The 27828-nt window shown below is 40.5% G+C and overlaps 1 protein-coding gene and 2 long non-coding RNA genes across 3 annotated transcripts; all 3 read left to right on the top strand.

The window, feature by feature from the left end:
* The first annotated feature begins 1731 nt into the window (after nucleotides 1–1731).
* nr1d2a (nuclear receptor subfamily 1, group D, member 2a) lies at nucleotides 1732–6604 on the top strand. The gene is made up of 8 exons (XM_017428639.3): nucleotides 1732–2025; nucleotides 3421–3612; nucleotides 3698–3786; nucleotides 3872–4016; nucleotides 4166–4773; nucleotides 4856–5041; nucleotides 5126–5336; nucleotides 5869–6604. The coding sequence occupies exons 1-8, from the start codon at nucleotides 1995–1997 to the stop codon at nucleotides 6066–6068; spliced, it is 1662 nt and encodes a 553-aa protein (XP_017284128.1). The 5' UTR covers nucleotides 1732–1994; the 3' UTR covers nucleotides 6069–6604.
* Nucleotides 6605–15181: 8577 nt separating this feature from the next.
* LOC119617841 lies at nucleotides 15182–18105 on the top strand. Its single transcript, XR_005234262.1, has 3 exons — nucleotides 15182–15282; nucleotides 16565–16640; nucleotides 17190–18105. It is a non-coding gene; the product is annotated as an uncharacterized LOC119617841 (long non-coding RNA).
* Nucleotides 18106–20077: 1972 nt separating this feature from the next.
* On the top strand, nucleotides 20078–21759 carry LOC119617755. Its single transcript, XR_005234156.1, has 3 exons — nucleotides 20078–20221; nucleotides 20323–20685; nucleotides 21439–21759. It is a non-coding gene; the product is annotated as an uncharacterized LOC119617755 (long non-coding RNA).
* The last annotated feature ends 6069 nt before the right edge of the window (nucleotides 21760–27828 follow it).

Here is a 27828-nt window from a genome sequence, read left to right on the forward strand (position 1 = left end):
CTGTCTGTCTGTCTGTCTGCCCGTCTGCCTGCCTGCCTGTCTGTCTGCCTGCCTGTCTGTCTGCCTGCCTGCCTGCCTGCCTGTCTACCTGTCTGTCTGCCTGTCTGTCTGTGGAGACTCAATAAGTTCATGAAACATCAAACGTGGACCGAGGGGTGAGATTTTGGTGCTGATCCGGTCAAAGGTCAAGGGTCACAGATTAGCCCGTGCTCTAACTCTGCAACCGGACACCTCATGAATCGGGGGTGATCACTGTTGATTTCAAGGTGACAGGGTCAAAGGTAAAGCTGAGAGATGTCCTTGTAATGGAGGACAGCTGACCTCTCAGGTCGAGGCTGATCAGTGATGATTGATTAAATCACATAAAATAGTTAAACTTCAACCAATTTTTACACTAATAATTTAGATTTTACTCAACTAAATCTGATTGTTTATTACTAATTATTTATACTCGTAACATCTCAAAACTTTTGTTAGGTTTGAACTAATTTTTGCATCATTTTAACTAAATAAATTTTGTTATTATTATTTTATTTAGCATCACTCAGACATGGTTTTAATTCAAACCAAAGTGGTGACATTTTGATGATTTTGGAAGCTTTTGATTGGTTAGTTGGCAACAGGTGAGTTCACTGGAGGCTCACCTGTGGGTGGGGGCTCACCTGAAACACGCTGCTTTAGTATGAAGGAATCAGCCGAGACATCAGGAAGAGAATCGTGGAGCTCCAGGTCATCCTTGGGTCCAGCTTCCAGATGCCTGAAGGTCGATCTGTCCGAACGCCGTGGGAGCGTCCTGCCATCTCCGCTCAGGGAGGGGGGACACGAGGTTGGGCATGAGACGTTCTCTGGAACTACAAAATAAAAGCTGAAGACCCAAAGAAGCTGCTGGAGCTCCTCAGCAAAACGAGTCCCGGACCAAAACGAGCTGAAGGCAACAAAACGACAAACTGTGGTCTGCTGAAACTAAAATCTGAGCTGACACAGTCCCAGCTGTGAAGCACGGGGGTGGCAGCGCCATGGGGTGGGGGTCAGAGACACTGACCTGTCCTGTGGAAAACCTGTCGGCAGAGCTACAGAGGGGGACCTGCAGATCCGACTCGGTTCCACCGGGTCCAAAATCCAGCAAATATTAGGAAAGCGTGTGGAAACGATTTTATAAAATCCTAAAACAGGAAGAGGGAGAAACAGAATAGTTTCGTCTTATTGTCTGGTTTCAAATGTGGCCATTTCTGTGCATTTACTGTAAAAATGCTCGATTAAAATGAAAACAGAGAGATTTAATGCTGCTTTAAATCCATTTAAAGTGGGTTAGGACAGAAATCACAGAAACGTGTTTTCCATGTGACTCAGGATGAAAATAGTTCATTTCCGGTAAACATATTACTCGGATAATAGCCGTTCCTTCTTAAAAACAGCACATATTTAACACGAATAAAGAGGGAAATATTGGGTCTGACAGCCTGTAACAGAACCGCCTCCTTCCAGAACCGATAAACTCGATCGATGAGTCGATTAGTTCGATCGGCGCGGGCCGGCAGCACGTACCCTTCACGTTGTGCTCTGCAACGTGACTGCCGCATTACGTCACTCGGTCCCGCCCCCTCGCCCTCCCCTTCCCCCCCCGGCAGTTCAGAAAAGTGTGTCACTGGGTTAAAGTGAGCCGGGGCTGAAGGGGCGGAGCCAGCGAGCGGGTCACGTGACCGCCCCACAATTCAGAACATTTAGTTCTCTTCACCGACCCGCAGTCACTCACAACAAGGCGGCGGGGGAACACCGCACCGGAGCCCGGTCACGGACGGTTAACTTTGCCAGATTCTGTCCTCCATCGTCTGACTCATTGTTTTTTATATTTCTGAGGAGACATTTTCTTTGCTACGAACTCCGGTTCCGACCCGGTTTTCCGCTGACAGACTGCTTCAGACTCGAATATCTCCCGAGACATTTTAATTATTATTTTTTTTATTTTATTTTAAACCCTTCCTCCTCGACCAGTGATGCCGGAGGACGTCGGGACAGCCAAAGCCGGTAAGAAACACCTCAATGCTTCATTTATTTATTTATTTATTTAAAAACCCAGATCGTTTCTGCTGTGCACCGTGCATCAGTGGATTTAGATTATGTCAACCCAAAATAAAGCAACTTTAACTATATTTAGTGTTTAAATGAAAGAAAAATCAGCCATTTGAGCCGCACAACCGCTGATTTAATGTTTGTAGCTGTGACAGCTCGGAGGTATTCGCTGATTTTAAATGTGTTTAAAATGGTTGTATAGTGTTGTCGTGTGCTCAGAGGGTGGTAAAGGAAGTTTTTGTGGCGGAATATGCGTGTTTTAAATCAGGGTTAGGAGTAGCAGAGCGCCGCCGTGGCGCTGCTAACATTTACATTTGACACAACAACAATGTTCCACTTCCCCGGTCCCGCTCACATGGACGGCGTAGCCTGGCCATGTGCCTCTGTGTACACGCTTCCCGGCAGCACCGCTCTGATTGGCCAAGGGGCGTTCCGTTCCGAGCGCACGCGTCCGCGGAGCTCTCCTCCAATTGGCCGAGGGGCGTTCCAGTCTGCGCGGAATTCTTCTCCGATTGGCCGGAGCGGCGCGAGTGACGTAGAGGGTTGCATAATCCAATGGCGCTGCCTGTGCTTCGCTGTACACGTGAGAGCGATGGAGAAACAGCGGCGGCTGACCTAGTTTTTTTTTATGTCCTCGCGCTGTGCTTTTGCTGAAATTCATGACAAGTCCACGTGTGGGTGGGCCGTCAAACTGAAAGAGGACAGTCATGGTTGTGGTTAGGTAATCTGTCTGAGGCTTGTTCTGTTCAAAGAAAAAAAAATGGTTTTTTTGTTGTTGCTACTTTTTTAGCAACAAAACCCACTGATGTAATTCTGCTGTAAAAGCTGCCATTGAGTGGAACTTTTTGAGCACTTTAAAATGCTAAATCCAACATTTATGACTCAGTTAAAGACACTTTTTATGGCATTTCATCTGTTTTTGTCGCCACACCAAATCAGTCGTGTTTTGGTTTTTTAGTTTTTTTTCCACTTTTGCACCAGTTGGTTTCTGCAAGTGTTGCCCCGGTGCTTCAGTGACCCCGGTCTGGTGGAGCACTCTCCCCTGCACAGACACCCAGGCCTGTTGCGTAACTGTTATCCAACCAGAGCCCGAGCTGATAAAGCAGGTCAAAAGCAGCAGGGAACCGACCAACCAGGAAGCGGCAACACACGTGTACAGACACACAGGATTTCTGTGCTGTCAGGGTGTGTCACAGGCGCCTCTGCTTTCTATGAATAGCTGGTACATTAGTCACTCATTACCCCGAGTTATACTTTAACTCCTGTACTTTTGGCAGAATTCAACATGTAGTAAAGTTTGATGTGTCAACACGATCGCGTATATTTATTTTCCTCCCTTATCTCCCGCAGGAGGAGTCATTGCCTACATCTCGTCTAACTCCGTCTCAGACTCCAGTGGTGGTTACACGTCACCAGCTGTGCCTCGACCCTCGCTGCCCAGCAGGGCCGTGGGCATGGTGGTGGACATCGCACCGCCGGCAAAGCGAGGCGGCGCCGAGAAGGCCGGCCGCTCTGCCGTGTCTACCAAAAGCAGCATCACCAGTAAGACTTTGTGCGCCTCACTTGTGAGCTGCATATTCCACAGACTCGAGCGTTTCACTCACCGGACATTTTATTTATTTTACAGAAATCAACGGGATGGTGCTGCTGTGCAAGGTGTGTGGAGACGTGGCCTCGGGTTTCCACTACGGCGTCCACGCCTGTGAAGGATGCAAGGTGCGCCAACTTCCTGCAGCCTGGATCCACGCCCCCTTTTCGCATTTATGCACACACTCACAGTGTTCATCTTGTGGTTCCTCAGGGCTTCTTCAGGCGAAGCATCCAGCAGAACATCCAGTACAAGAAGTGTCTCAAGATGGAGAACTGCACCATCATGAGGATCAACAGGAACCGCTGCCAGCAGTGTCGCTTCAAGAAGTGCCTGGCTGTCGGCATGTCCAGAGACGGTGAGCGTTTGGATTCAGATCACCTCTTCCAGGCTTCTTTAGTACTTTCTAGCTACTGCAAGGCTTCGAAAGCTTCATCATCATCATTATTATGAATAATTGGTGTATTTCTGGCGCCTGATCTAATGTTTATCCGTTTTTCCTTTTAGCTGTCAGGTTTGGCCGCATCCCAAAAAGAGAGAAGCAGAGGATGCTGCTGGAGATGCAGAACGCCATGAACAACATGATGAGCAAAAACAGCGAGCTGCACAACATGCTGCACGGCGACCAGGGCCCCTCGCTGCCCATGGAGGCGATGAGCAGCGACGCCAGCTCGTCGTCCACTTCCTCCTTTTCTACCTCGGACTCTCCGTCGTGTTCCAGCCCGTCCTCGCCTCAGTGCCCCCAGGACTCAGAGTCTGTGGTTTCCATGGACACCAACTCCAGCTCGGCCTCGTCCTGCGCGTCGGACAGCAGCGAGGACGAGGGCGCCGCCACGGTGAGCAGGCAGCACCAAGGCGACTTTACGTTCGGCCAGCAGAGGTCACCATCGGCCGCCCCGGAGACGGGCTGCGGCGGTGGCGTGGAGCAGCGGCAGGAGAGCTCGAACTGCTGGAACAACAACAGCCCAGTGGTGGGTTACCAGCGCTGTCCATACAGCGGCGCCGTCACTAACTCCGCCTTCAAGGAGGAGAGAGGAGCGGGAGATTTTCACACACAGAGCACCTTCAGCCGATACAACGGACCAAACAGCTGCGTGAAAAGCAGAGCGTACCTGGTGAGTAAAAACTAAAGCTCAGCACAACTCAAGCCTAAAGTTCCTCCTGAGCATCTTCATGACTCCGTTCGTGCTTTCGAAGGTCTGCCCGATGAACACCTCGCCTTACGTGGACCCGAACAAGCCCAGTCAGGAGATCTGGGAGGAGTTCTCCATGAGCTTCACCCCCGCCGTGCGGGAGGTCGTCGAGTTCGCCAAGAGGATCCCGGGCTTCCGTGACCTCTCCGAGCACGACCAAGTGAGCCTGCTGAAAGCCGGAACCTTCGAGGTGAGAGCTCAAAGCCACCCGACGAGTCGTAACGGCTGCCACTTTAATCGGGTCGGTGTAAACATCTCCGCTCCTGACCCGCAGGTGCTGATGGTCCGGTTCGCCTCCCTGTTCAACCTGGCTGAGCGGACGGTCACCTTCCTGAGCGGCAAAAGGTACAGCCTGGACACGCTGCGGTCGCTGGGCGCCGGGGAGCTGCTCTCTTCCATGTGCGAGTTCAGCGAGAAGCTGGCGGCCCTGCGGCTCAACGAGGACGAAATGAGCCTCTTCACTGCCGTGGTGCTCGTCTCAGCCGGTAAGATTGAATTATTTATCACTTTTTATTACGCAGATGCACAGATGTTGTCTCTTATAAGAGCTAATTAAAGTAAATATGTACCAACTCATCAGAAATATAAGACTTGTCGTTGACCTATTTTCAGTCACTTCAGCTGTTTCTGTAGTTAAACACACGTGGCATCAGGTCATAAGATGAGATTATCTGTGTTACAAACTGAAAAAGTTACCCTGTTTGTCCTTCATATGTCAGGTTTTAGCCTCCTAACTCTGTCATTTTTTACTTTGAAGCATAAAAGTGCATCAGATAACAGGACAAACACCAGATCTACAGGTCTTTAAAATAAAAAGGAGGCCAGATTGGAGCAGGATGAACTAATAGATCTTTATTTACATTTGTGTCCTGGTTGCAGTAAAACTAGCAGCAGACAGAATTTAAATCTGATTAATTACGAGTCAAACGTGTCCTACAAACGGTGTAAATCAGCTGCGTACCTTTTTAAACTCAGCAGCTTCTCCAGCGTTAACGCCCTCTCTGTGTTCTGGTTCAGACCGCTCAGGGATCCAGGACCTGGACTCGCTGGAGGCCCTGCAGGACAAGCTGATCTGGTCTCTGCGGAACCTGGTGGTGCAGAACCACGGCGACGAGTCGGCCACCACGTTCACCAAGCTGCTGCTGAAGCTCCCCGAGCTGCGTTCGCTCAACAACATGCACTCAGAGGAGCTGCTCTCGTTCAAAGTTCACCCCTGAAGGCTTTCTGAGACATCTCCGTCCCTCGCCTGGACCTGGACCTGGACCCGGACCTGGACCTGCCTCCGACCGGTCCCCCTGACCCCCCTCCTGTATTCGACCAACTCTGTGTTCGTCTGTGGAATGTATGAAGTCCAATTTTTTTTATTCTGTTCTGTTTGAGTCGGCCACACGGGGTCTGAAGAGAGAATATAAAGTTTACTGTAGTTATAGACGAGATAGCTTTGCTTGTTGCACATAAATACACACAAATGCATGTGTGTTAGAGGTTTTAGGTCGAATGCATTTTATATAAAAGTACTCAGTGCAGAAATTAAATTGTCTGGATTTTTTTTTTTTATACATTTGTTTCCTCCAAAAGCCATTAATTCCAAAGTGTATTCTCTGAGCGGGTGAATGTGAGTCAATATTTACTGTACCTTACATGTAAATGTGGTCAAACAAGCTTTTCCATCTATTGTGAGGTTTAAAAAAAAAAAAAAAGAAAAAGAGAAGCAGCCGCCGGAAATGTGGACAGAATGTGCGATCACTGCTAATGCATGGCTCTAATTATTAGTACTATAACCTGGATCTGCTCCCCTCCGCTCATCGTTTGGTGTACATACTGTTGTTTGTTTTTATTTCATGTTTTCCCTGCTCTTTTCGTGTACGCCGCCCTCAACGCCGTTCGGAGCAAAGACACTACATTTGCACGTTTCGGAGCAGAAAATATCAAGTAAAGAGAAAGTCTGCTGCATCGTTTAGAGCTTCATTTCATCATCTTTGCCCTTTTTAACAAAAACAAAAAAAAATCGAACTTGGCATGGCACTGATTTCTGTCACCTGTTTTTCCTGATCGACTTTGTTGAAATATCAACTACTGGCAACACTGCCATCTGTAAATACTCATGAAATATATATATGAACTATATATAAATAACTGATGAACATAGTCTATAAATATGATATAGTATGAATAAAAGAAATGAAAATACTTGGTGTGGTTTTGTTTTTTTATTGGTGTTAAATCTTTAATGAAGTAGTGAGCGCTGTTTACCAGCAGATGGAGCTAAGTGTCTGCAACAGCCAAAAAACAGTTTAAATGCCTTCAAAGCAGCTCTAATCCACTTTAAAAACTAAATAATAATCAGGTTTAAAGCTTAAATACCACAGAAAATACATTTAATGTGGTTAAAAAGACTAAAGTCATGATTAAGCTGCTTAGTTTGTAATTAAAGCTGTAAATATTCAACCAACTGGGACACCAGTCCACAGAGACGGGGAAGAGACACCTTCCCGGCGTGGTCGAGCTGAATACATCCTGGAGAAGAGTTTTTACGGTCAGATGAGACAAAGATGGAGCAAAATGGCCACAATGACAAGAAGCTTGGAGGTAGGGCTGTCGAATCCAAGAACACAGAAGCAACTGCCAAGCAGGGTGGTGGCAGCATCATGCTGGGGTATGAAGGAGGACTACCTCCACAGTAGAAACATCTGAAACCTGCAGGACCAGGACTGGACCACCAACAGGACAATGATCCCAAACGCACATCAGCTGGTTTCTGATTGGATAAACCAGCTGACATTTAGCTCCTCGAACGTCTCTCCTAAAGCTGCAATAACACTAACAAATTTGGTGAATGTGATTAAAATCCCTCTGGGTTTTCCGACAAGCACCTGGAACACAGTGAAGTTGGTTTCTGACAGTTCGGTTTGGAGATTCCAGTGGAAACATTGACCCAAACTCTTCAAAACCAGCTGCAGGCGAAGCTAATCGCTCCCATAATTAGATTTAAAAACCTTCGTTGGAAAAGCTGAGTTGTGAAAATGGTCAACGATGTTTCCAATCAAAACCAAAGAAACATCTGAAATCAGACCCGAGCTGGCGAAATGAGTCACAACGAGAAGTTTTCCATCTTGAGTTGTTTTAAAATCCTTCGTCTGAAAAGCTTCAAAGCGATTCACAGTTTATTGGTTTATCGCCTGGCAACGAGCCGGTTTCGTTTACGAGTAAAACCGGTTTGAAAACGTGATTTTTGTTGGTCCCCGACATGACGTCAGCCGTATTTTGTAAAAAGGGGGAATCCCCAAGCTTCACAATGGCGCTGAACCTCATACAAAGGTATTTCCAGGCGCTACGGCAGCCAGCAGAGAAAAATCGTTGACCTCAAAGTAATTTAAAGGGATCCTTTCTGAAAACAAACCATTTGGATTAAGACGTAGTTTGCTAGATGGTGTCATTTTTAAGCAGCAAACATCTATATTTTCACTTATTTTGCAACCCTACCATTTAAATTTGTAATATCATCCTAAATATTCGGCAGGTTTTGTCGGATTTCAGGTCACAGGAGGTTGTTGAATGTTTACTTTTGCCGCCGAACAAACGTCATCCAAATGTTAATTTCTCCTTTTTGCCAGTTTGCAGAATCATTTGGGTCTCTGCATGCGAACGCATCATTCAGAGATTTGTGAATGCAAAGGCACACAGAAAGTCTTGCTGCAGGCGAACTGGGTCAGGAAACGACTGAACAAACACAGTTAAAGTATTTACATACCTTTGCTTGATGGTGTTTGGTCTTGAGGCGCTCATTCATCGGAAATAAATACATCAAAAACTCCTCAGACTTGTACACTTTTTGTAAAATTCTAATAAAACTGGGATGTTTCACCTCATTTTACAATCGATAAGTTAAAACTTAAGTGAAATCGTGCTTTGAAGCAATAAAAGCCTAAAGTGTTGTCTTTATGCCCTCGGGTGTTCTGTGCTCCAGTTCGTCTGTTTTTGCATCAATAATCTTGTTTAAATCTTCAGAAATTTGAATGGAGAAGTCTGTAAGATATTTTATAGAACTCGTTGTTACGAAGGACGAAAGAAAAGAAAAAAGAAAAAGTTCACAGTACAATGCTGAAAATAAAAAACAACTTTTAAAACTCAGACCTCCCAGGACAACTTTATTATAACGCATTAAAAAAGAAAAAAGGGCCTATATAATATTTTAGATGCAACTAATCATGTCTGCAAAATTATATTTAGTCTCCCAGAGTAAATGTCGTGTCAGCGTTGATTTTATACGCCTCTCTTCTGGTGGAGGCATTTCTGCTAAACTGGAGAAAGAAAGTCATTATTTTCATTTGTTTGAACTGTTGTTTTTCCAGGGTTGGATGGTTGTACAGGACCCACCGAGGCTGTGAAACAGCTGAAACACCGGTGTCTTCGTCCTCGGCGAAGACAGAGGACCAGGACAGGAGCTCCTGTTTGACTGACGTCCTGAACCGCCCACATGGACGCGCCACGTGTCTTCAAATGAGACAAAGACAGAGCTGTTTGGCTGCAGTGACCAGAAGACAAGGAGGAGGAGTGAAGGTGAGGCTTTCAACCCAAGAACGCTGAACCAATCGTCAAGCACGGAGGTGGTAGCATCATGCTGTGGCACAGAGGATGACTAGAGGAGGAGGACTTCCTCTAAGCTCTTCAACTTCATCTCAAATCAACAGCTGAAGTGTTGAAACTTGGACACAGTTGGGTTTTCCAGCAGGACAATGATCCCAAACATGCAGCAGAACTGGTTTCTGATTGGATGAATCAGCTGTCAGTCATCTGACATCAAGAACCCAGAGCTCAATCTGATTGAAGTTTTGTGGACGATGAATAAAAGTCGGGTCCGTGCAATAATGCCAACCAATTTAAATAAACTCTACCAAGAAGAAGAGCCAAATATTAGCCAGAATTAAACCAGAAACATGTGATTTAGGTGCAAAAATTAAGGTTAAATGTACATTTAACCAAATATTTTGACCCTGTGTCAGAAAATACACAATAAAGTCACACTTGCGCGCTCAGTTCCTATTTTTAAAAATCACTGATGTTGTATGTTGTACAATCGTTCCACCCTGGATAAAGAATGTTTCAAATGAATCACCAAATGACACTGACTGTATGTAAACCAGCATGCTTGAGTTGAAGAAAAACTTTCTTTCACAATGTGCGAACAAAGATCTCAACACAAAACACGGTTTGCAATAAAACAAAGTCAAAACAGAGCGTAGTCTGTAAGAGTTGGTTATAAAAGCTTCAAACCACCTATGGCTCACTCTTTTTCCTCCTGAAGTCAAAACAAGCAGCACATCATCCAACCTCTTTCCCTTACAGTTAATCCTACTATTATCCTTATTTGCATTATCCTATAAAAAACTACAAAAATAGTCAGGAAGCAGATTCAGGCTGAAGAGGAGAGACGGGTATTCTTGTTTTGCAGCTGAAGTTAGTTAATGATCGGTAAGTTGATAAAGCTATTTAAATGATATAAGATGGCGGCTGTTTTCTTCTACTAGATAATCACAGATTCATAAAAATGCAGTTGAATATAAGTTTAATTATATCTTTAATTGTTCTTCTTCCTACAGGGTGCAATGTATGGGCACGTAAATAAATGCTCATGTTCTTTATAGAATTTAGATTTAAATCACAGCAGCTAATAAGCTTTTTAAAAAGTAGTTTCGGTAGTGCTTAAAAAATGAAGTTTATACTGCTGTTATATCTTTTTCATTTTATGAACAGGGACTGAAACAGAAAACAGCAGACACAAGAAGACGCTGCTGATTTTTTTAATTTTTAAACTAACCTATTTATTTCTTGTTTCTAAACAATATCCCCATAAACAGCACAATTTCTGGAAATGTTTTCTTCCACACGAAAACATGAAAAGAACAGACCCAAACTGCAGTAGCGAGTACGCCAGGCTTGTATGTGGCGCTGTAGCTGCCATGAAAATACGCCAACGTAATTAAAGATGGACGAAGTGAATTAATTTCCTCCAGTCGACAGCCTGAGATCAGTTTGTGATTCAGAGCAGTTTGTTACTGATGGAAAAATATAAACAATCTATGTGTGATTAAACAAACGTCATATTCTGAAACTGCTGTTGATTATTTTACTCTGGTGTGAGAATTTATAAACAACGATCATGTCATGACAACGATCTGGGGGAAATTGGCTCTCATCGTTCCACGTTGCCAACTCGGTTGTTATGTGCATTGTTTTGTCGGCCATGACGGTCCTTGTGATCATCAGAATGCGAATCTGAAGAATTTTCATCTGATTCTGGAGATCCAGTCGTCGGTTCAGGTTCATTCTGGTATGGTTGTATATCCATTACTCCCACAAAGTCTTCCAGCATTTCGTGTTCTTGGCTGGCCAGGGCACATTGTACGTCGTGAAAACCAGGTTCACCCAAACAAAGCATACATGGAACACCATAACCAAGTGGCTGGAATAGAGTACAGGAACTTCTGTACCGAGTATGGACTGGAAATCCCCCAGTCAAAGTGGGAGACTCCAACTAAGGTGGTGGAGAATGGCAGGGTTCAGATACTGTGGGACTTCCAGATGCAGACTGACAAACAGGTGATGACTAACCAACCGGGCATTGTGATGGTCAACAAGATACAGAAGAAAGCAGTGGTGATAGATGTAGCAGTCCCAAGTGACTGTAACATCAGGAAGAAGGCGCACAAGAAGCTTGAGAAATATCCCAAGGACTGAAAGAGGAAATAGAAAAATTGTGGAGAGTCAAGGCCTCAGTGGTGCCAGTGGTCATCAGAGCACTCGGTGCTGTGACCCGCAAAGTGGAAGAGTGGCTCCAACAGATCCCAGGAACAACCTCAGAGATCTCTGTCCAGAAGAGCACAGTCCTAGAAACAGCTGAGACACTGAACAGAACCCTCAAACTCCCATGCCTCTGGTAGAGGACCTGAGCTTGAAGAGAAAGTGGAACCACTCCTGTGGCACAAATAGTGTCAGGATTTGGGGGTTATTGTAATTCTTCATGTTTAAGTTTGAGTTTATTTGTGTCTTGTACTTTGTTATTGCCTTTATGTTTAGTCTGGGTTTAGTTCTGTCTTTGTTCCTCATGTCTTTGTTTCATGTCATCATTCTCTTCTCCTTAGTCCGTCTTTTGTTTTCCTGCCATGCACATCTTCACCTGATCCTAGTTGTAATCACTCACCTGTGCCCACTTTCCTTAATTACCGTTTTAAAACCTGGTCATTTCCTCCACTCGCTGGTTTATTGTCGCTTTACGCACTCTTGTTTGTTTCATGTCTTGCCTCGTGTTTTGCTCATGTTTTTGTATTTAGTCTAGTTTTGCTGCCTCGTCAGCTTTTGTTTTTTGGTCATCTTTTTATTTTAGTAAACTAGTTTCTTTTCTGAAGATTAATCTGTGCTCTGGGTTCGCCTCCTTCTCCACCACACCTGACAAATAAGGCGAGATGGATGTTTAAATACACACACACACACACACACACACACATACGGTATACTATACTGTATAGTTCCAATCTGGTGGAACAGTAAAAACCCAAACAAGGAGATGGCAAATCCAAGAGAAAAAACTGAATCCTCTCAGTGGACTAACAACAAAGTGAAACTTCTACTCTGTGTCACATTAAAACTATGACACTAGGGCATTTTTATTGGGGAGTTTCGTCAGTCCAAATAAAAGAACATAATGGATGCTTTTGAGGAACAGATGAGATGGCTGGAGGGAAGTATTTTCCTCATGACATTTAAAGAATATCAGGTTGATTCTTTGGACACAATTGTTGTTCTCATTTCCCACATTTATTTAAAACATATACTTAAAGTATATTTTCTGCAACATTTGCTTTTTAGCATTGTCAGCAGAGAATTTTCAATAAAGTGATAAAAACCTCTTTGGCCTCGGATTATTTGGTCCAATAAAAGGTTTTTGCATTACATCTTTCCCGCTGTGTGCAGGTTTTAAAAACGTTTTGAAAGACAACTGATGAATGTAAAAATAGTCCAAATAAAAGGCCATGAATCGTGTCAATCATAAATAAAATGTGCATTTGTTTATTTGTAGTAAAACTACAAAAACAGATCTGTGTAACAGACCAATGATCCATTCCTTCCTGTATTTCAGGTTTTTACGGCTGAACTTTCTGCAGTCAACTGAAGTGAGCATGGACAAGACTTTCTTTGTCATCCTCCTGGTTACAGGTGAGATTGTAACTTTAGTGTTGAAGGAAAAGGAATAAAAATAATACAGAAAAAAAAATACTTTAATGTAACAATAAAAAAAAAATGCACTTCTGTCCTCAGGATTTTTTGCCACCTTCAATTCTTTTTCGTACTACTTTTACTCAGATGTTGTGACCAGGCAAACTGCAGTTAATTACTGCATGAAACACCATAGAAACTTGCTCCAAGATGATGCAAGTTTTAATAAGAGTAAAGTCTATGCCCAGTCAACTACTTGGTTCATGGATTACTCCAAGGCCTGGATAGGAGTTTATATGGCTCTTTCTGTGAGGTACTGGGTGAGTGGAGGGGCTGTCACATATACCAACTGGAGCTCTGGAGAACCAAACGGCGGTCTGACCGGGTTGTGTACGTTAATGACTGACCTTGGAGATTGGTATGAACATGACTGTTCTGATGTAAAACAATCTGTTTGCTCTAATGGTGAGTATAAAAATAAAATTTGTTACATATTTAAAATTTAGATGACTGTAGTTTTAGATTTAAAAAAAAAATTTCAAGTAAAGCTCAGTACAACAATGGACAACAATTCCACTTGGCTTTACTTAAGACTACACCTTTATCTAATTATTCAAGTTTAAATCTTTACTTTTCCAAATAGAATATTATTTTTCAAGTTTTTCCTGTCAAATGCAGCCGACTGACAGCTCACAGCAACTGGTGGGGGAAAGGCAGCGTAGGGTCTCGCTCATTGCAAACATTAAATCTAAAAAATACGAACTGTTGAAAAATAATCAAGGAATTAACAAATTCAGCAACATTCTGCTTTTTGCAGTAAATACTATTCTTAACGTCTAAGTCGGGTTTCAACATCATGGAAGTTAAAGGGCCCTAAGGTTTTCTATGCTCTGTATGACCAAAAAACAAAACCTGTACTGTCTTTAACATTAACATTATCAAAGTTAAAAAACAGAAAAAGTATGACATTTTTTAACTGTCTTAAATGTCTACATACATGTCCATTTATCACAAAGTAGCCGATTTTAATAGTGAGTGTTACAGTTAAAAACCAATAAAGTTTTAGCAATTACTGGCTAAATAAATGATTGTCAGTATATATAGATCTCAGTTTCCAGAAAGCCAGGTTTCCAGCTCTGTCAGTTTACTTATTGAGTCAATGTTTCTTACAGACAGCTGAAATACTTTGTAGGCTCATCTGCATGATTTCATAAAACCCAACTGACTATGATATCACCGTCTCCAACAGGAAGCCATTTCACCATTGAGAGTGAAATGAGCTGGGACGATGCAAAGACCAACTGTGAGGAAAATAAATTAGTTCTGGTCAAAATCCCTGATGAAACAACAAATAAAATAATCAGGGATCTTCTGCCCAATGGTACAGAAGCATGGATTGGCCTCAGAAAACCTAGATTATGGTATTCAGCATTTGGATATCTCTCCCAACCAAAGTGGAGAGAAGGACAACCCGACAACCTCTATGGAAATGAATTTTGTGCAGCCATGGTGTTGGAGGATGGAACGTGGACAGATGAACCATGTGACAAATTGTACCCTTTCCTCTGCTTTGATGGTCTGAACAACAAACACTTTTCACACATCTGATTTAGCTGCAGGAAATAATCACCCTGATTACCCCACTGTTACTTGCCTTTAATAGTCACCATTTACTTTGAGCAAAATTACAACAGTTTCTCTAAGAACTGAGTCATGTCTTGCTTGGGGATCAGATACCTAATTTATTCAGTGATGCACAAACCAATGGGTAACTTCTATAAAATATATTCTTAATTTTTTTATCTTGAATTTTCAGTTTATATTAAGCCATTCTACATTAAAATAAAATATAAAGAACAAAAACTATTTTTATCTGTATAAGTGAGCAAACTTACAAAACAAAAAGGAGATGAAATACATATTTCCCCCATAGAACTGAAACAGCAAACCTGTGTGGCGAAGCAGTGACATGGCAACCCATTTTCTCAAATACTTAGAAACACACACAAACACAAAATGTATCTACAAAATAAATACATAACATCTCCATCCATTATTTTTACTGAGTAGATGTCAAATGTGTTCTCAACAGAAATATTCATCTGCTGTTTTTAAACTTTGACAGCTGACAAATCAAAGGAAAGAATGGTGAAGCTGAAGATCCAGACCACAGCAAACTTGGAGGATCCGGTGGTCATAGCCAGCCTCGAGAAGCAGGTAAAACAGACCATATGTTGATTATTACATTATGTGGAGACCTTAACCTTCTGCCCACAGTATGGGGTCTTGTTAATTTATGGCGACATGGCGGGTTTATGGGGACCTTCCGGTTTACGGAACCTGTTGGTTTACAGTTACCTTCCAGTTACCGGGGACCTGCCAGTTTAAGGGGACCTTCCGGTTTATGGGGACATGCAGGTTTACAAAGACCTGCCGGTTTTTGGGGACCTTCCGATTTACGGGGACCTTCTGGTTTACGGGACCTTCTGGTTTACTGGGACGTTCTGGTTTATGGGGACCCTCCGGTTTTGGGGAACCTGCCAGTTTACGAGGACCTTGCAGTTTACGTGGACCTGCTGGTTTGCAAGGGAATGTCTGTTTATGAGGACCTTTTGGTTTATCAGAACATTTTGCTGTCTGTTTATGGCAGTGGTTCTCAAACAGTTCATGCAGTGCCCCACTTTCGAAGGAGAAAGACTTTCAGCCACCCTCTCAGCTCAACAAGATCAAAACAAATCCAATTTCACTAATGAAGTAATACAAGTGTATTTTCAAAATTCTTTTACATTTCCTTTGGTAAATTAGCATAGATCTAGTGAATTAGGCTGTTAATGCCGATGATGCTAAGCCTGCAAACATGTCAGTCTACAAGGAGTTGAGTAAAACGTTTTTAAACTAATCAAGCAGACCGCACCATCGGTGTACACGGTCCTCAGATTGTCTCTGCTCAGCTCACACATTCGTATAGTAACACGCTGTCGATTGAGACAACAGTGGCAAAACTAAGCCAACAGTGCATGCAAAAGTATTAAAGTTTATTATTAGATAAATGTAGCTCTTTTACAACAGTATGCCATTTTTGAGAGAATTGTTTTGAAAGCTTGAAAATCTAAAAACAAGGAACTTTTGTTGGGTTGCCATTACCCTAGCCTGGATGAAGACTTTTGCCCTTATCTCCATTTTCTGTGCTCTGACTGATGTCACAGTGGACTAAAATTTTGATAATAATTTGACAGAACATTTCAGAAATGACAAGACCATCCCTTTAACAAACGGAGACTGGCTGATGGTTTACAACACACAAGCTTTCACTCATATAATTAAGGCAAAAACTGAACTTTAATTAATATAGGATCGTTTCTTGGCATCTTCAACAAAAGCCAGAGTCAACAAAATGAGAAAAGATGGAAAAAAGAATTTGTATCCAATTTTATTTAACATGAACACTTTTACTTCAGATTAAGAGACCACACTAACTTCTGCTCTTCGTCTCTGTCAGTTGGGTGCAATGCTTTCCAAACAGGGTGTGACTGGGTACAGATTAACGTGGAAGAAGCTGCCGGCGAAAAAGAAAGGTAAAGCAAACCACACATACTGAGTCCACATCCACGCTTACATTGATGTTTTGCAAAACAAATGTATTCTGTTAAAATTACACCACATGGAAACATCAGCTTTAGTGAGGAAAGAAATGATTTGTTACAAGCATTTAACAAAAATGATATTAAAAAAACACCTAAACTGAGATTTAGGGGAAACAATTTTCAAAACCACAACATTGCTTTCCTAATCTGGCTTTACTTTTTTTTCTGACTCTTATTGAATTTCAGTTGTGTGCTGAAAAGATCAATTAGTCAAAACAAAAAAGGCAACAATAGTGAAAAGAGCTAGTTGTTTTGAGGGAATAAAAATGAAACTTTCCATCCTTTGTTTTTAATTTGTTGTTAATTCTTGTGCTGTTGTCACCTCTTCACTGGATGTTGGTATTTCAGTAAATTGGATAATTTCTACATTTATGTTTGGACTGTTTTATCCCCAGAGACAAAACAATATCTATTTAAATAGTAAATACAGAGTTGTCAATGCGATGATCTCCTTTAACGATTTTTCATACTTTTGTTTAGATACTCCTTGATCCAGTAAGAAGAACTCCCAGAAAGCTGCAACACAGCAAGCTTTATTTGTGCTTTAGACCATGTTTTCTTATATTAATTTAATCTGTCAAAATAAATAATCAGTAGAGCTCTGTAAACATTTACTACAAAAAACAGTTTTTTGTGTGCACTGCAAAGATGTAGCTTTGAATTTTACTTGCTTTCAGATGAAGAGCAGAAAATTTAATATGATTTGTTTGAACTGTAGATAAAACTGAGCAATTTAGTGGCTTAAGACAATGGTCCCCAAACTCTTTAGCTCCCAAATTGGAAAACTAACAGTGGCAGAGACTTGCTAATAACCTCTTTAAAAGGGGAAAAAGGGAATAATGACAATAAAAAACAGCCTTAACATTTATAATACTATTCTTACTTATGAGGATGTTTGTATTTGTTTTTACCATGCTATTACCAATCTTTGTACATTTAGTTTGATTTCTGAGGATTATTTGGGGACCCTCACTTGATGTTTCATGACTCAAAGTTGGGGTCCCTGCCTCAACTTTGTGAACAACTGATCTAAGATGTAAACAGTTTCTTTTTAGCGTCTTCAGAGGTAATTATGGAGCAGAAAACAGACCTTATATATATAAAATGAGTTCATTTTGCATTTTAATCTGTAATTGGCTAAGAATTAAGGATTTGAATACAGACAAACTTTCATTTACATCAGATTTATTCGCAGCTTGTGTATATCAGGCTCAATTACTCTGCAGACATTTAAAACCCTGAATGCCCAAACAAAATCTAAAGCGGGACAAAAAGTTGAAGGTTTGACCTGCTAACATATTATCAGCAGCTGAATTTATATTATAGAATCCACTGTGCAGTGTATGCATGTATGTCTGTAATAAATATGTTGATATTTATGTATGATTGTATTTAATTATCTGTGTCCATAAATACATGTCAATGTTCTGCTCTCAGATCAGTTTGTTTGTATCTGAACTATTTTATCCTACAATATGAAAACAGCTGAATAAACGTGAGAAAAAAGTAGATTGTTTTGGTTCTTTACCAGTTTAGAGCATCATGTGGTCCTTTGCATGTGAACGGTTCATTAGGAGAACTTTGAATGCAGAGACAATCTGTCAATGTTTAAAAAAAATAAATGCCAACACAGTCTTGTAGGTCCGGGTCACAAATTCACCATGAACAGATTAAAAATCCTAATTCAATATGGATGCCACAGCTTAGTGACCATAGCTATTAATGCTATTTATATGAATTATATCTGTTTTTTATTGTTTTTTGATTTTGTTCTCATAATTGTGTGTTGCTCATATTTTGTTTTTTATTGTAGTTATGTACAGAAGTTATTTCTAAATGTAGTAAAACTTGACCATGGCTCTAGCAAACACAAAATGGATGTAACTCAAGTAATTCCACATACATTTAACTAAAATTTGGTGTGGTAGTAGCTGAGCATCATCACCAAAACAACATTTGTTGTCATGTTTTGTATCCAGTATCTCATGAGCCACTGAGTGGACTTTAAAAAACTTTTAGAGAATATCCATTAAATGTACATCTATAACTTACCCTTCCCTTGAGTCTGGCCACCACAGCAAACTGACCTTAACCAACACAAAATCGTCCATAACTCAGTCATCTTTACAGATACCGAGGTAAAGTCTGTCAAGCAGGGTGGTGGCAGCAACATGCTGTAGTACTGTTGTGTTCCATAAAACGGATTAATAACTACCTCTAAAGTCTTCAACTTCACGTCAGATCAACAGATAGTTGGTTTAAACTTGAACACAGTTGAGTTTTCCAACAGGACAACGACCCCAAACACACATCGGAACTGGTTTCTGATTGGGTAAAGCAAGCTAACATTAGGAGCCCTGACCTCAACCTGATGAAACATTTGCAGACTTTAAAAGTTAAAAACCAAACAATTTAAATGAACTCTACCAATTCTGCTCAGAAAGAGTGTGGCCAAATATCGAGCCAGAATTAGACAACAAGTCTGTTGCTGGATAGAAAAAGTGTGTTTTTGGTGCAACTTGCTGAGAAACATTTAACCAAATATTAATGTAGCTACAAAAAGCTATAAAATACCTTATTCCCTCACATATAAAGGAGGTGAGGATAAACTTGCAGAAAATTGTTGTCAAAAGAGCACAGTTTGTAATAAAGCGTCAAAAAAGCTTAAGTTCACCTTTTTTCCCTGAGGTCAAGGCAGGTAATCCATCATCCAAGGTTGTTTATTTCAAGTTAATCCTTCTGCTGTCCTTATTTGCATTATCCTATAAAAACCAACAACCTAAGCTAGAAGACACAAAGAAGAGCAGAGACAACTTGTATTGCACCTGAAGAGAGTTAACGACTGGTAAGTTGATCCATCTGTAATGTAGACATATTTATGTTTAGTCGATATACACTGGTGACAGTTTTTTCGTGTTTTAGATCATCAGCAGATCAAAAAAGTTTAAAAAGCAGAAATAGTTTTAAATCTACCTTCTTTGTATTTCTCCTACTGATGTTAAGACTCCTTCCTCTCAGCTGCTAAGAAACAAGTTCAGATTTATTCACAGCACTCCTCCTTTAAATCACAACAAAAGTACAGTTATTTTATTCATTTTATAAAGACAAATCGCAAGACACAACAAGAAGTTCTTTTGTTTTCTTCTTCTGTTAGGTCAAACACATCTCCAAAAAAAGACTGATTCAGGGCTCGAAAAGCAACATTTCTGTGTGTATGCAAGGTGGACGAGGCCTCTGACCTTCAACAACGTCCATCCTGTTGTGTGCAGGTTTCAAACAGGCTCTGAAACACAACTGATGAATGTAAAAATAGTCCAAATAAAAAGCAATATCCTGCATCAATCATACATAAAATGGGCATTTCTTTATTTGTAGTAAAGCTACAAAAACAGATCTATGTAACAGACCAACGATCCAATACTTCCTGTATTTCAGGTTTTTACGGCTGAACTTTCTGCAGTCAACTGAAGTGAGCATGGACAAGACTTTCTTTGTCATCCTTCTGATTACAGGTGAGATTGTAACTTTAGTGTTGAAGGAGGAAGCATGAAAATAATACAGAAAAAATAAATACTTTAATGTAAGAATAAAAAAAATGCACTTCTGTCCTCAGGATTTTTTGCCACCTTCGATTCTTTTTCGTACTTCTTTTACTCAGATGTTGTGACCAGGCAAACTGCAGTTAATTACTGCATGAAACACCATAGAAACTTGCTCCAAAATGATGCCAGTTTCAATAGGAGCAAAGTCTATGCCCAGTCAACTTCTTGGTTCATGGATTACTCCCAGGCCTGGATAGGCGTTTATATGACTGCTACTGTGAGGTACTGGGTGAGTGGAGGGGCTGTCACATATACCAACTGGAGCTCTGGAGAACCAAACGGCGGTCTGACTGGGTTGTGTACGTTAATGACTGACCTTGGAGATTGGTATGAACATGACTGTTCTGATGTAAAACAATCTGTTTGCTCTAATGGTGAGTATAAAAATAAAATTTGTTACATATTTAAAGTTTAGAAGACTATAGTCTACATTTTTACTAATTATTCAAATATAAAACTTTACTTTTTCAAATAGAAGAATATTTATTTTATATTATATATTTATTTATTGTCTTTTAATTGAAGAAAGTTTTTCCTGTCAAACACAGCCGACTGACAGCTCTCAGCAAATGGTGGGGGAAAGGCAGCGTAGGGTCTCGCTCAATCAAACATCAAATCCAAAAAAACATGAACTGTTGAAAAATAATCAAGGAATTAAAAAAATCAGCAACAATATTCTTTTTGCAGTAAATACTATTCTTAATGTCTAAGTAAGTTTTCAACATAATGGAAGTTATAGGGCTCTAAGGTTTTCTGTGCTCTGTATGACCAAAAAACAAAACCTGTACTGTCTTTAACATGTCATTATCAAAGTTTAAAAGCAGAAAAAATATGACAAATCTTTTTAATGGCCTTTCAACCAGCCTGTGTCTGCATACATGTCAATTTTTCACAAAGTAGCCAACTTAAATAGTGACAATTAAAAACCACAGATAAAAACCAATAAAGTTTTAGCAATTACTGGCAAAATAAATGGTTGTCAATATATATTTCCAGAAAAACAGGTTTCCAGCTCTGTCAGATTACTCATTGAGTCAATGTTTCTTACAGACAGCTGAAATACTTTGTAGGCTCATCTGCATGATTTCATAAAACCCAACTGACTATGATGTCACCGTCTCCAACAGGAAGCCATTTCACCATTGAGAGTGAAATGAGCTGGGACGATGCAAAGACCAACTGTGAGGAAAATAAATTAGTTCTGGTCAAAATCCCTGATGAAACAACAAATAAAATAATCAGGGATCTTCTGCCCAATGGTACAGAAGCATGGATTGGCCTCAGAAAATATAGATTATGGTATTCAGCATTTGGATATCTCTCCCAACCAAAGTGGAGAGAAGGACAACCCGACAACCTCTATGGAAATGAATTTTGTGCAGCCATGGTGTTGGAGGATGGAACATGGGCAGATGAACCATGTGACAAATTGTACCCTTTCATCTGCTTTGATGGTCTGTACAACAAGCACTTTTCACACATCTAGTTCTCGATTACAAAGCAAACTTACAAAATCAGTGGATGAAAAACATATTTCCCCCACAGAACTGCTTGTATTTAAAAGAGCAAAAATATTTGCTTTGAAATGGCAAACGTGTGGGGAATCAGTGACATGGTGACCCATTTCCTCAAATAATTAAATTTCACAATACAAAAAAAATATACGCATCTACAAAATAAATACATAACATCTCCATACGTTATTTTTACTGAGTAGGTGTCAAATGTGTTCTCAACAGAAATATTCATCTGTTCTTTTTCAACTTTGACAGATGACAAATCAAAGCAAAGAACGGTGAAGCTGAAGATCCAGACCACAGCAAACTCGGAGGATCCGGTGGTCATAGCCAGCCTCGAGAAGCAGGTAAAATAGATCATATGTTGATTATTACATTATGTGTGACCTTAACCTTCTACCCACAGAATGGGAACTTGTTAATTTATGTAGACATGGAGGATTATGAGAACCTGTCGGTTTACGGGGGCATATCTGTTTATCAGGATCTGTTAATTTATCAGAACATTTTGCAATCTGTTTATGGCAGTGGTTCTCAAACTGTTCATGCAGTGTTCCACTTTTAAAGGAGAAAGATTTTCAGCCACTCTCACAGCTCAACAAGACCAAAACAATTCAACTTTAACTAAAATTATAATACAAGTTTATCCAAAAAAGGTTAAAAACAAAAACAACTGGACTTCTATTCTGTAGTTGAACACGTTTCGCTTCTCATCCGAGGAGCTTCATTCAGAAATAGAGAGTGCGGAGTTGAGCTTTTAAAGCTGAGATGTGATGTAAGATGGATTCACATGCAGATGGATCTCACTCTCTTAACAATAGAGTCTCGTTAAGGTCCTTGTTTGTCTGACTCACTGATGGGCCACTCTGGTCTCATGAATGCAGGTCCTGATTGGTGTGAAACTGACTGGGAATCAGGCCTAAACCCGGTCCAAAATGTGAACATTTTGGTCCTCAAAAGAGTGTCCTTTATCCTTGAGGTGTAGGTGAACAGCTGAGAAGACGTGGCTCTCCTGTGTTGAGCCATGCGTCTGTGGAGAGGTTGTTTGGTCTCTCCAAAGTAGAGATCTGGACATAAATATTCGACAACAACATCAAGTTTACCAGAGAAGATGCTTACAACAATAAGCTGCCTTTTTTGGAGTGTGTGGTTCACATGGAAAGAGAGAACAGCCTCAACATTGAAGTCTACAGGAAACCAACCCACACAGATCAGTACCTTCTGTTTGACTCTCACCACCCTCTGGAATACAAACTCTCTGTTATCAGAACGCTACAGCATCGGGCAGAACACGTCCCCACGAAGACAGGATGGAAGGAAAAGGAGCAGAAACATATCAAAAAAGCTCTCCAAACATGTGGGTATCCCAATTGGGCTTTTGTCAAGTCAGCTCGGAAATCTACTAAACACACCACGGGACAGAATAAGGAGAAGAACAGACGGAAGAACATTGTCATTCCACAACTTCAAAAAAGTTAAAAAACAAAAACAACTGGACTTCTATTCTGTAGTTGAAGACGTTTCGCTTCTCCTCCGAGGAGCTTTCTCAATTCAGAAATAGAGAGTGTGGAGTTGAGCTTTTAAAGCTGAGATGTGATGTAAGCTGGATTGCTTGCAAATTGTTCTCACTCTCCTAACAATGGAGGCTCGTTAGGGTCCTTGTTTGTCTGACTCACTGATGGGCCCCTCTGGTCACATGAGTGCAGGTCCTGATTGGAGTGAAACTGACTGGAAATCAGGCCTAAAGCTCCATTATATGTTTTTGAAAGTTTGAATCTGAGACCTCCTCCTCTGTTTAATGTTGGTTTCTCCTTTTTGACATAAATGGCTTCCTTCACCCCCCTCTCGAACCATCTGTCTTCTCGGTCCAAAATATGAACATTTTGATCCTCAAAGGAGTGTCCCTTATCCTTGAGGTGTAGGTGGACAGCTGAGTCCTGTCCAGAAGAGGTGGCTCTCCTGTGTTGAGCCATGCGTCTGTGGAGAGGTTGTTTGGTCTTCCTTTCATTTATATTATACATGATTGATCTATATTTGATTATGATGTTTCTATGATGTTTGCTGTACCTCTGTATTTGATTATATACCCGATTGTTGTTTCTGTGTTGTAAAGCATTTTGAATCGCCTTGTTGCTGAAAAGTGCTATATAAATAAATTTCACCTCACTTCACTTCACTACAAGGAGGTGAATTAACCTTTTTAAATTGATTAAGCGGACAGCCCCAATCAGTGTACATGGTCCTCAGAGGGTCTCTGCTCAGCACAAACCTATAAAACAGAATCCCTTATTTGAGTAGCCATTACCTTAGCCTTTATCTTCATGCTCTGTGTTCTATGATTGATGTAACAGATGATAAGGTACTAAAGTTTGACAAAACATTTCAGAAATGACAAGACCATCCATTTAAAATATGCAGGCTGGCTGACTGCTTACGACACACAAGCTTTTACTCATATAATTAAGGCAAAAACTGATCTTTAATTAATATAGGATCGTTTCTTGGCATCTTTAACAAAAGCTAGAGTCAACAAAATGAAAAAAGATGAAAAACAGAATTTGCATCCGAGTTTATTTAACACGGACACTTTTATTTCAGATTAAGAGACCACACTAACCTCTGCTCCTTGTCTCTGTTAGTTGGGTGCAATGCTTTCAAAACAGGGTGTGACTGGGTACAGATTAACCTGGAAGAAGCTGCCGGCGAAAAAAAAAGGTAAAAGTAAACCACACATACTGAGGCCACGTCCACGCTTACATTGATGATTTGCAAAACAAATGTATTCTGTTACATTTGCAGCACATGCAAACATCATCTTTAGTGAGGAAAAACTGATTCATTACAAGCATTTTACAAAAAGGATATTAAAAACACCTAAATTAAGATTTAGGGGAAATATTTTTTAAAACCACAACATTGTTTCCCTAGTCCGGTTTTATTTATTTCCAACTCTTACTAAATTTCAGTTGTGTGCTGAAAAGATCAATTAGTCAAAAAAAAAAAAAAGACAACAAAACTGAAAAGAGCTAGTTGTTTTGAGGGAATAAAAATTAAACTTTTCTTCCTTTGTTTTTAATTTGTTGTTAATTCTTGTGCTGTTGCCACCTCCTCGCTGGATGAAGGTATTTCAGCATTTTGGAGAATTTCTACATTTGTGTTTGAACTGTTTTACCCCAGAGACAGAACAATATCTATTTAAATAGTAAATAGAGAGTTGTCAATGTGATGATCTCCTCTAACATTGTTTAATGCTTTTGTTTAGATACTCCTTGATCCAGTAAGAAGAACTCCCAGAGAGCTGCAACACAGCAAGCTTTATTTGTGCTTTAGACCATGTTTTCTTATGTTAATTTAATCTGTCAAAATAAGTAATCAGTAGAGCTCTGTAAACATTTACTACAAAAAACAGTTTGTGTGCAATGCAAAGATGTAGCTTTGAATTTTTATTTGCTTTCAGATGAAGAGCAAAACATTTAATATAATTTGTTTAAACTGTAGATAAAACTGAGTAATTTAGTGGTTTAAGACAATGGTTCCCAAACTCTTTAGCATCTGAACCCACAAACTAACAGTGGCAGAGGCTTGGTAATAACCTCTTTAAAAGGGGCAAAATGACAATATAAAACAACCTTAACATTTATGATGCTATTCTTACATATTATGATGTTTGTATTTGTTTTTACCATTATATTACCAATCTTTGTACATTTAGTTTTCGAGCATCATTTGGCCTTTTGCATGTGAACGATTCATTAGGAGAACTTTGAATGGAGAGACAATCTGTCCATGTTGTTTTTTACTGCACTGAATGTACAGACGTTATTTGTTAATGTCCTGTGTAGTAAATAAACTTGAACATGGAATTAGCAAACACAAAAATAGCTGCAACTCAATTTTTACTTTAATTTAACAACAGTCTACTGTGGTAGTAGCGTCCTCAAAACAACTTTTGTGTTAACGTTTGGCAGCCAGTATCTCATGAGTGTTTTTTTCTGATACTCAAAGCCTTTTTTTCCTGAGACCTGAATCTGATGCTGTTTTTTTTATGTCTGAGGATATCCTAAATTGTGCACCGTACAGCCCTCAGTCAATGAGAACTATTACCCTGTAATGTAAGATCAGTGGTGGTTTGTTTGTTGTTTGAGGAAGGCGTATACTTAATATATTTTACTAAAAAAACAGAGGTTTACTACTCTGAAGAAGTCATTTTGTATAACCTTTTAGAACAGAAACACAACAACCTAATCATACAAAAGGTAAAGACAATAGCTACAAATTAACCATGAAACATGTAAGTATAAAAAGATAAATAAAATACAATGAAGAAAAGATAAAAAATAAATTTAAAGAGTATTCAATAAATGTACATCTAAAACTGACTCTCTCCTGGAGACTTTGGCCACCACAGCGAACCAACCCTAACCAACACAAAATCGTCCATAACTCAGTTGTATTTACAGATACTGAGGTAAAGTCTGTCAAGCGGGATGATGGCAGCAACATGCTGTGGTAATGCTGTGTTAGATAAAATGGATGAAGAACTACCTCTAAAGTCTTCAACTTCACCTCAGATCAATAGCTAGATGGCTCAAACTTGAACACAGTTGGGTTTTCCAACAGGACAACGAACCCAAATGCACATCAGAACTGGTTTCTGATTGGATAAAGCAAGCTAACATTAGGAGCCCTGACCACAACCTGATGAAACATTTGCAGACTTTAATTAAAAGCCAAAAACCAAACAGTCTGCCATTGAGGTCTTTGAGGTATTCTGCCCACCGACCCATGACATCCCGAGTTGACGTCAGCAGCACACCATCCCCATCACAAACAGTGTTGATGGTGCACCTCTTTCCTCCCTGAGACACTCAATGGTGGACCATTGACAATTGCCTAAACATTAAGGATTTGAATACAGACAAACTTTCATTTACATCAGATTTCTTTGCAGCTTTTATATATCAGGCTCAATTACTCTGCAGTCATTTAAAACCATGAATGCCAAACAAGCTCTAAAATGAGACAAAAAGTTGAAGGTTTGACCTGCTAACATATTGTCAGCAGCTGAATTTATATTATAGAATCCACTGTGCAGTGTATGCATGTATGTCTATAATAAATATGTTGATATTTATGTATGACTGTATTTAATTATATGTGTCCAAAAATACATATAAATTGTTCTTCTCTCACATCAGTTGGACTGTATCTGATTTTTTTTATCCTACAACATGAAAAAAGCTAAATAAACGTGAGACAAAAGTAGATTTTTTCGGTCTTTACGAGTTTAGAGCATCATGTGGTCCTTTGCATGTGAACGGTTCATTAGGAGAACTTTAAATGCAGAGACAATCTGTCCATGTTGTTTTTTACTGCACTGAATGTACAGACGTTCTTTGTTAATGTGCTATGTAGTAAATAAACTTGACCATGGCCTTAGCAAACACAAAAATGGTATGTCAGTATCTTATGAGCCTTTATTCTGATACTCAATGCCTTTTTTTCCTGAGATTTGAGTCTGATGCAGTTTTTTCTGAAGTCTGAGGATGTCCTAAATTGTACACCGTACAGCCCTCAGTCAGTGAGCCCTATTAGTTAGATAAAATGGATGGAGGACTCTTTGACATCACCTCAGATCAATAGCTAGATGGCTCAAACTTGAACACAGTTGGGTTTTCCAACAAGACAATGAGCCCAAACGCACATCAGAACTGGTTTCTGATTGGATAAAGCAGGCTAACATTAGGACCCCTGACCACAACCTGATGAAACATTTGCAGACTTTAATTAAAAGCCAAAAACCATCCATCCATCCATCCATTATCTTCCGCTTATCCGGGGTCGGGTCGCGGGGGTAGCAGCCTAAGCAGGGAGACCCAGACTTCCCTCTCCACAGCCACTTGGGCCAGCTCCTCCGGGGGAATCCCAAGGTGTTCCCAGGCCAGCCGAGAAACATAGTCCCTCCAGCGTGTCCTGGGTCTTCCTCTGGGCCTCCTCCCG

The sequence above is a fragment of the Kryptolebias marmoratus genome, linkage group LG16, assembly GCF_001649575.2.
Source record: "Kryptolebias marmoratus isolate JLee-2015 linkage group LG16, ASM164957v2, whole genome shotgun sequence".
NCBI lineage: Eukaryota > Metazoa > Chordata > Actinopteri > Cyprinodontiformes > Rivulidae > Kryptolebias > Kryptolebias marmoratus.

What these genes read in the sequence shown, in the direction of transcription:
- nr1d2a (XM_017428639.3), top strand. Translation starts at nt 1,995, where the DNA reads ATGCCGGAGGACGTCGGGACAGCCAAAGCCG. An exon ending in TGAAAAGCAGAGCGTACCTG is followed by an intron (nt 4,774 to 4,855) that starts GTGAGTAAAAAC and finishes GTGCTTTCGAAG; the next exon opens with GTCTGCCCGATGAACACCTC. An exon ending in TGAAAGCCGGAACCTTCGAG is followed by an intron (nt 5,042 to 5,125) that starts GTGAGAGCTCAA and finishes CCTGACCCGCAG; the next exon opens with GTGCTGATGGTCCGGTTCGC.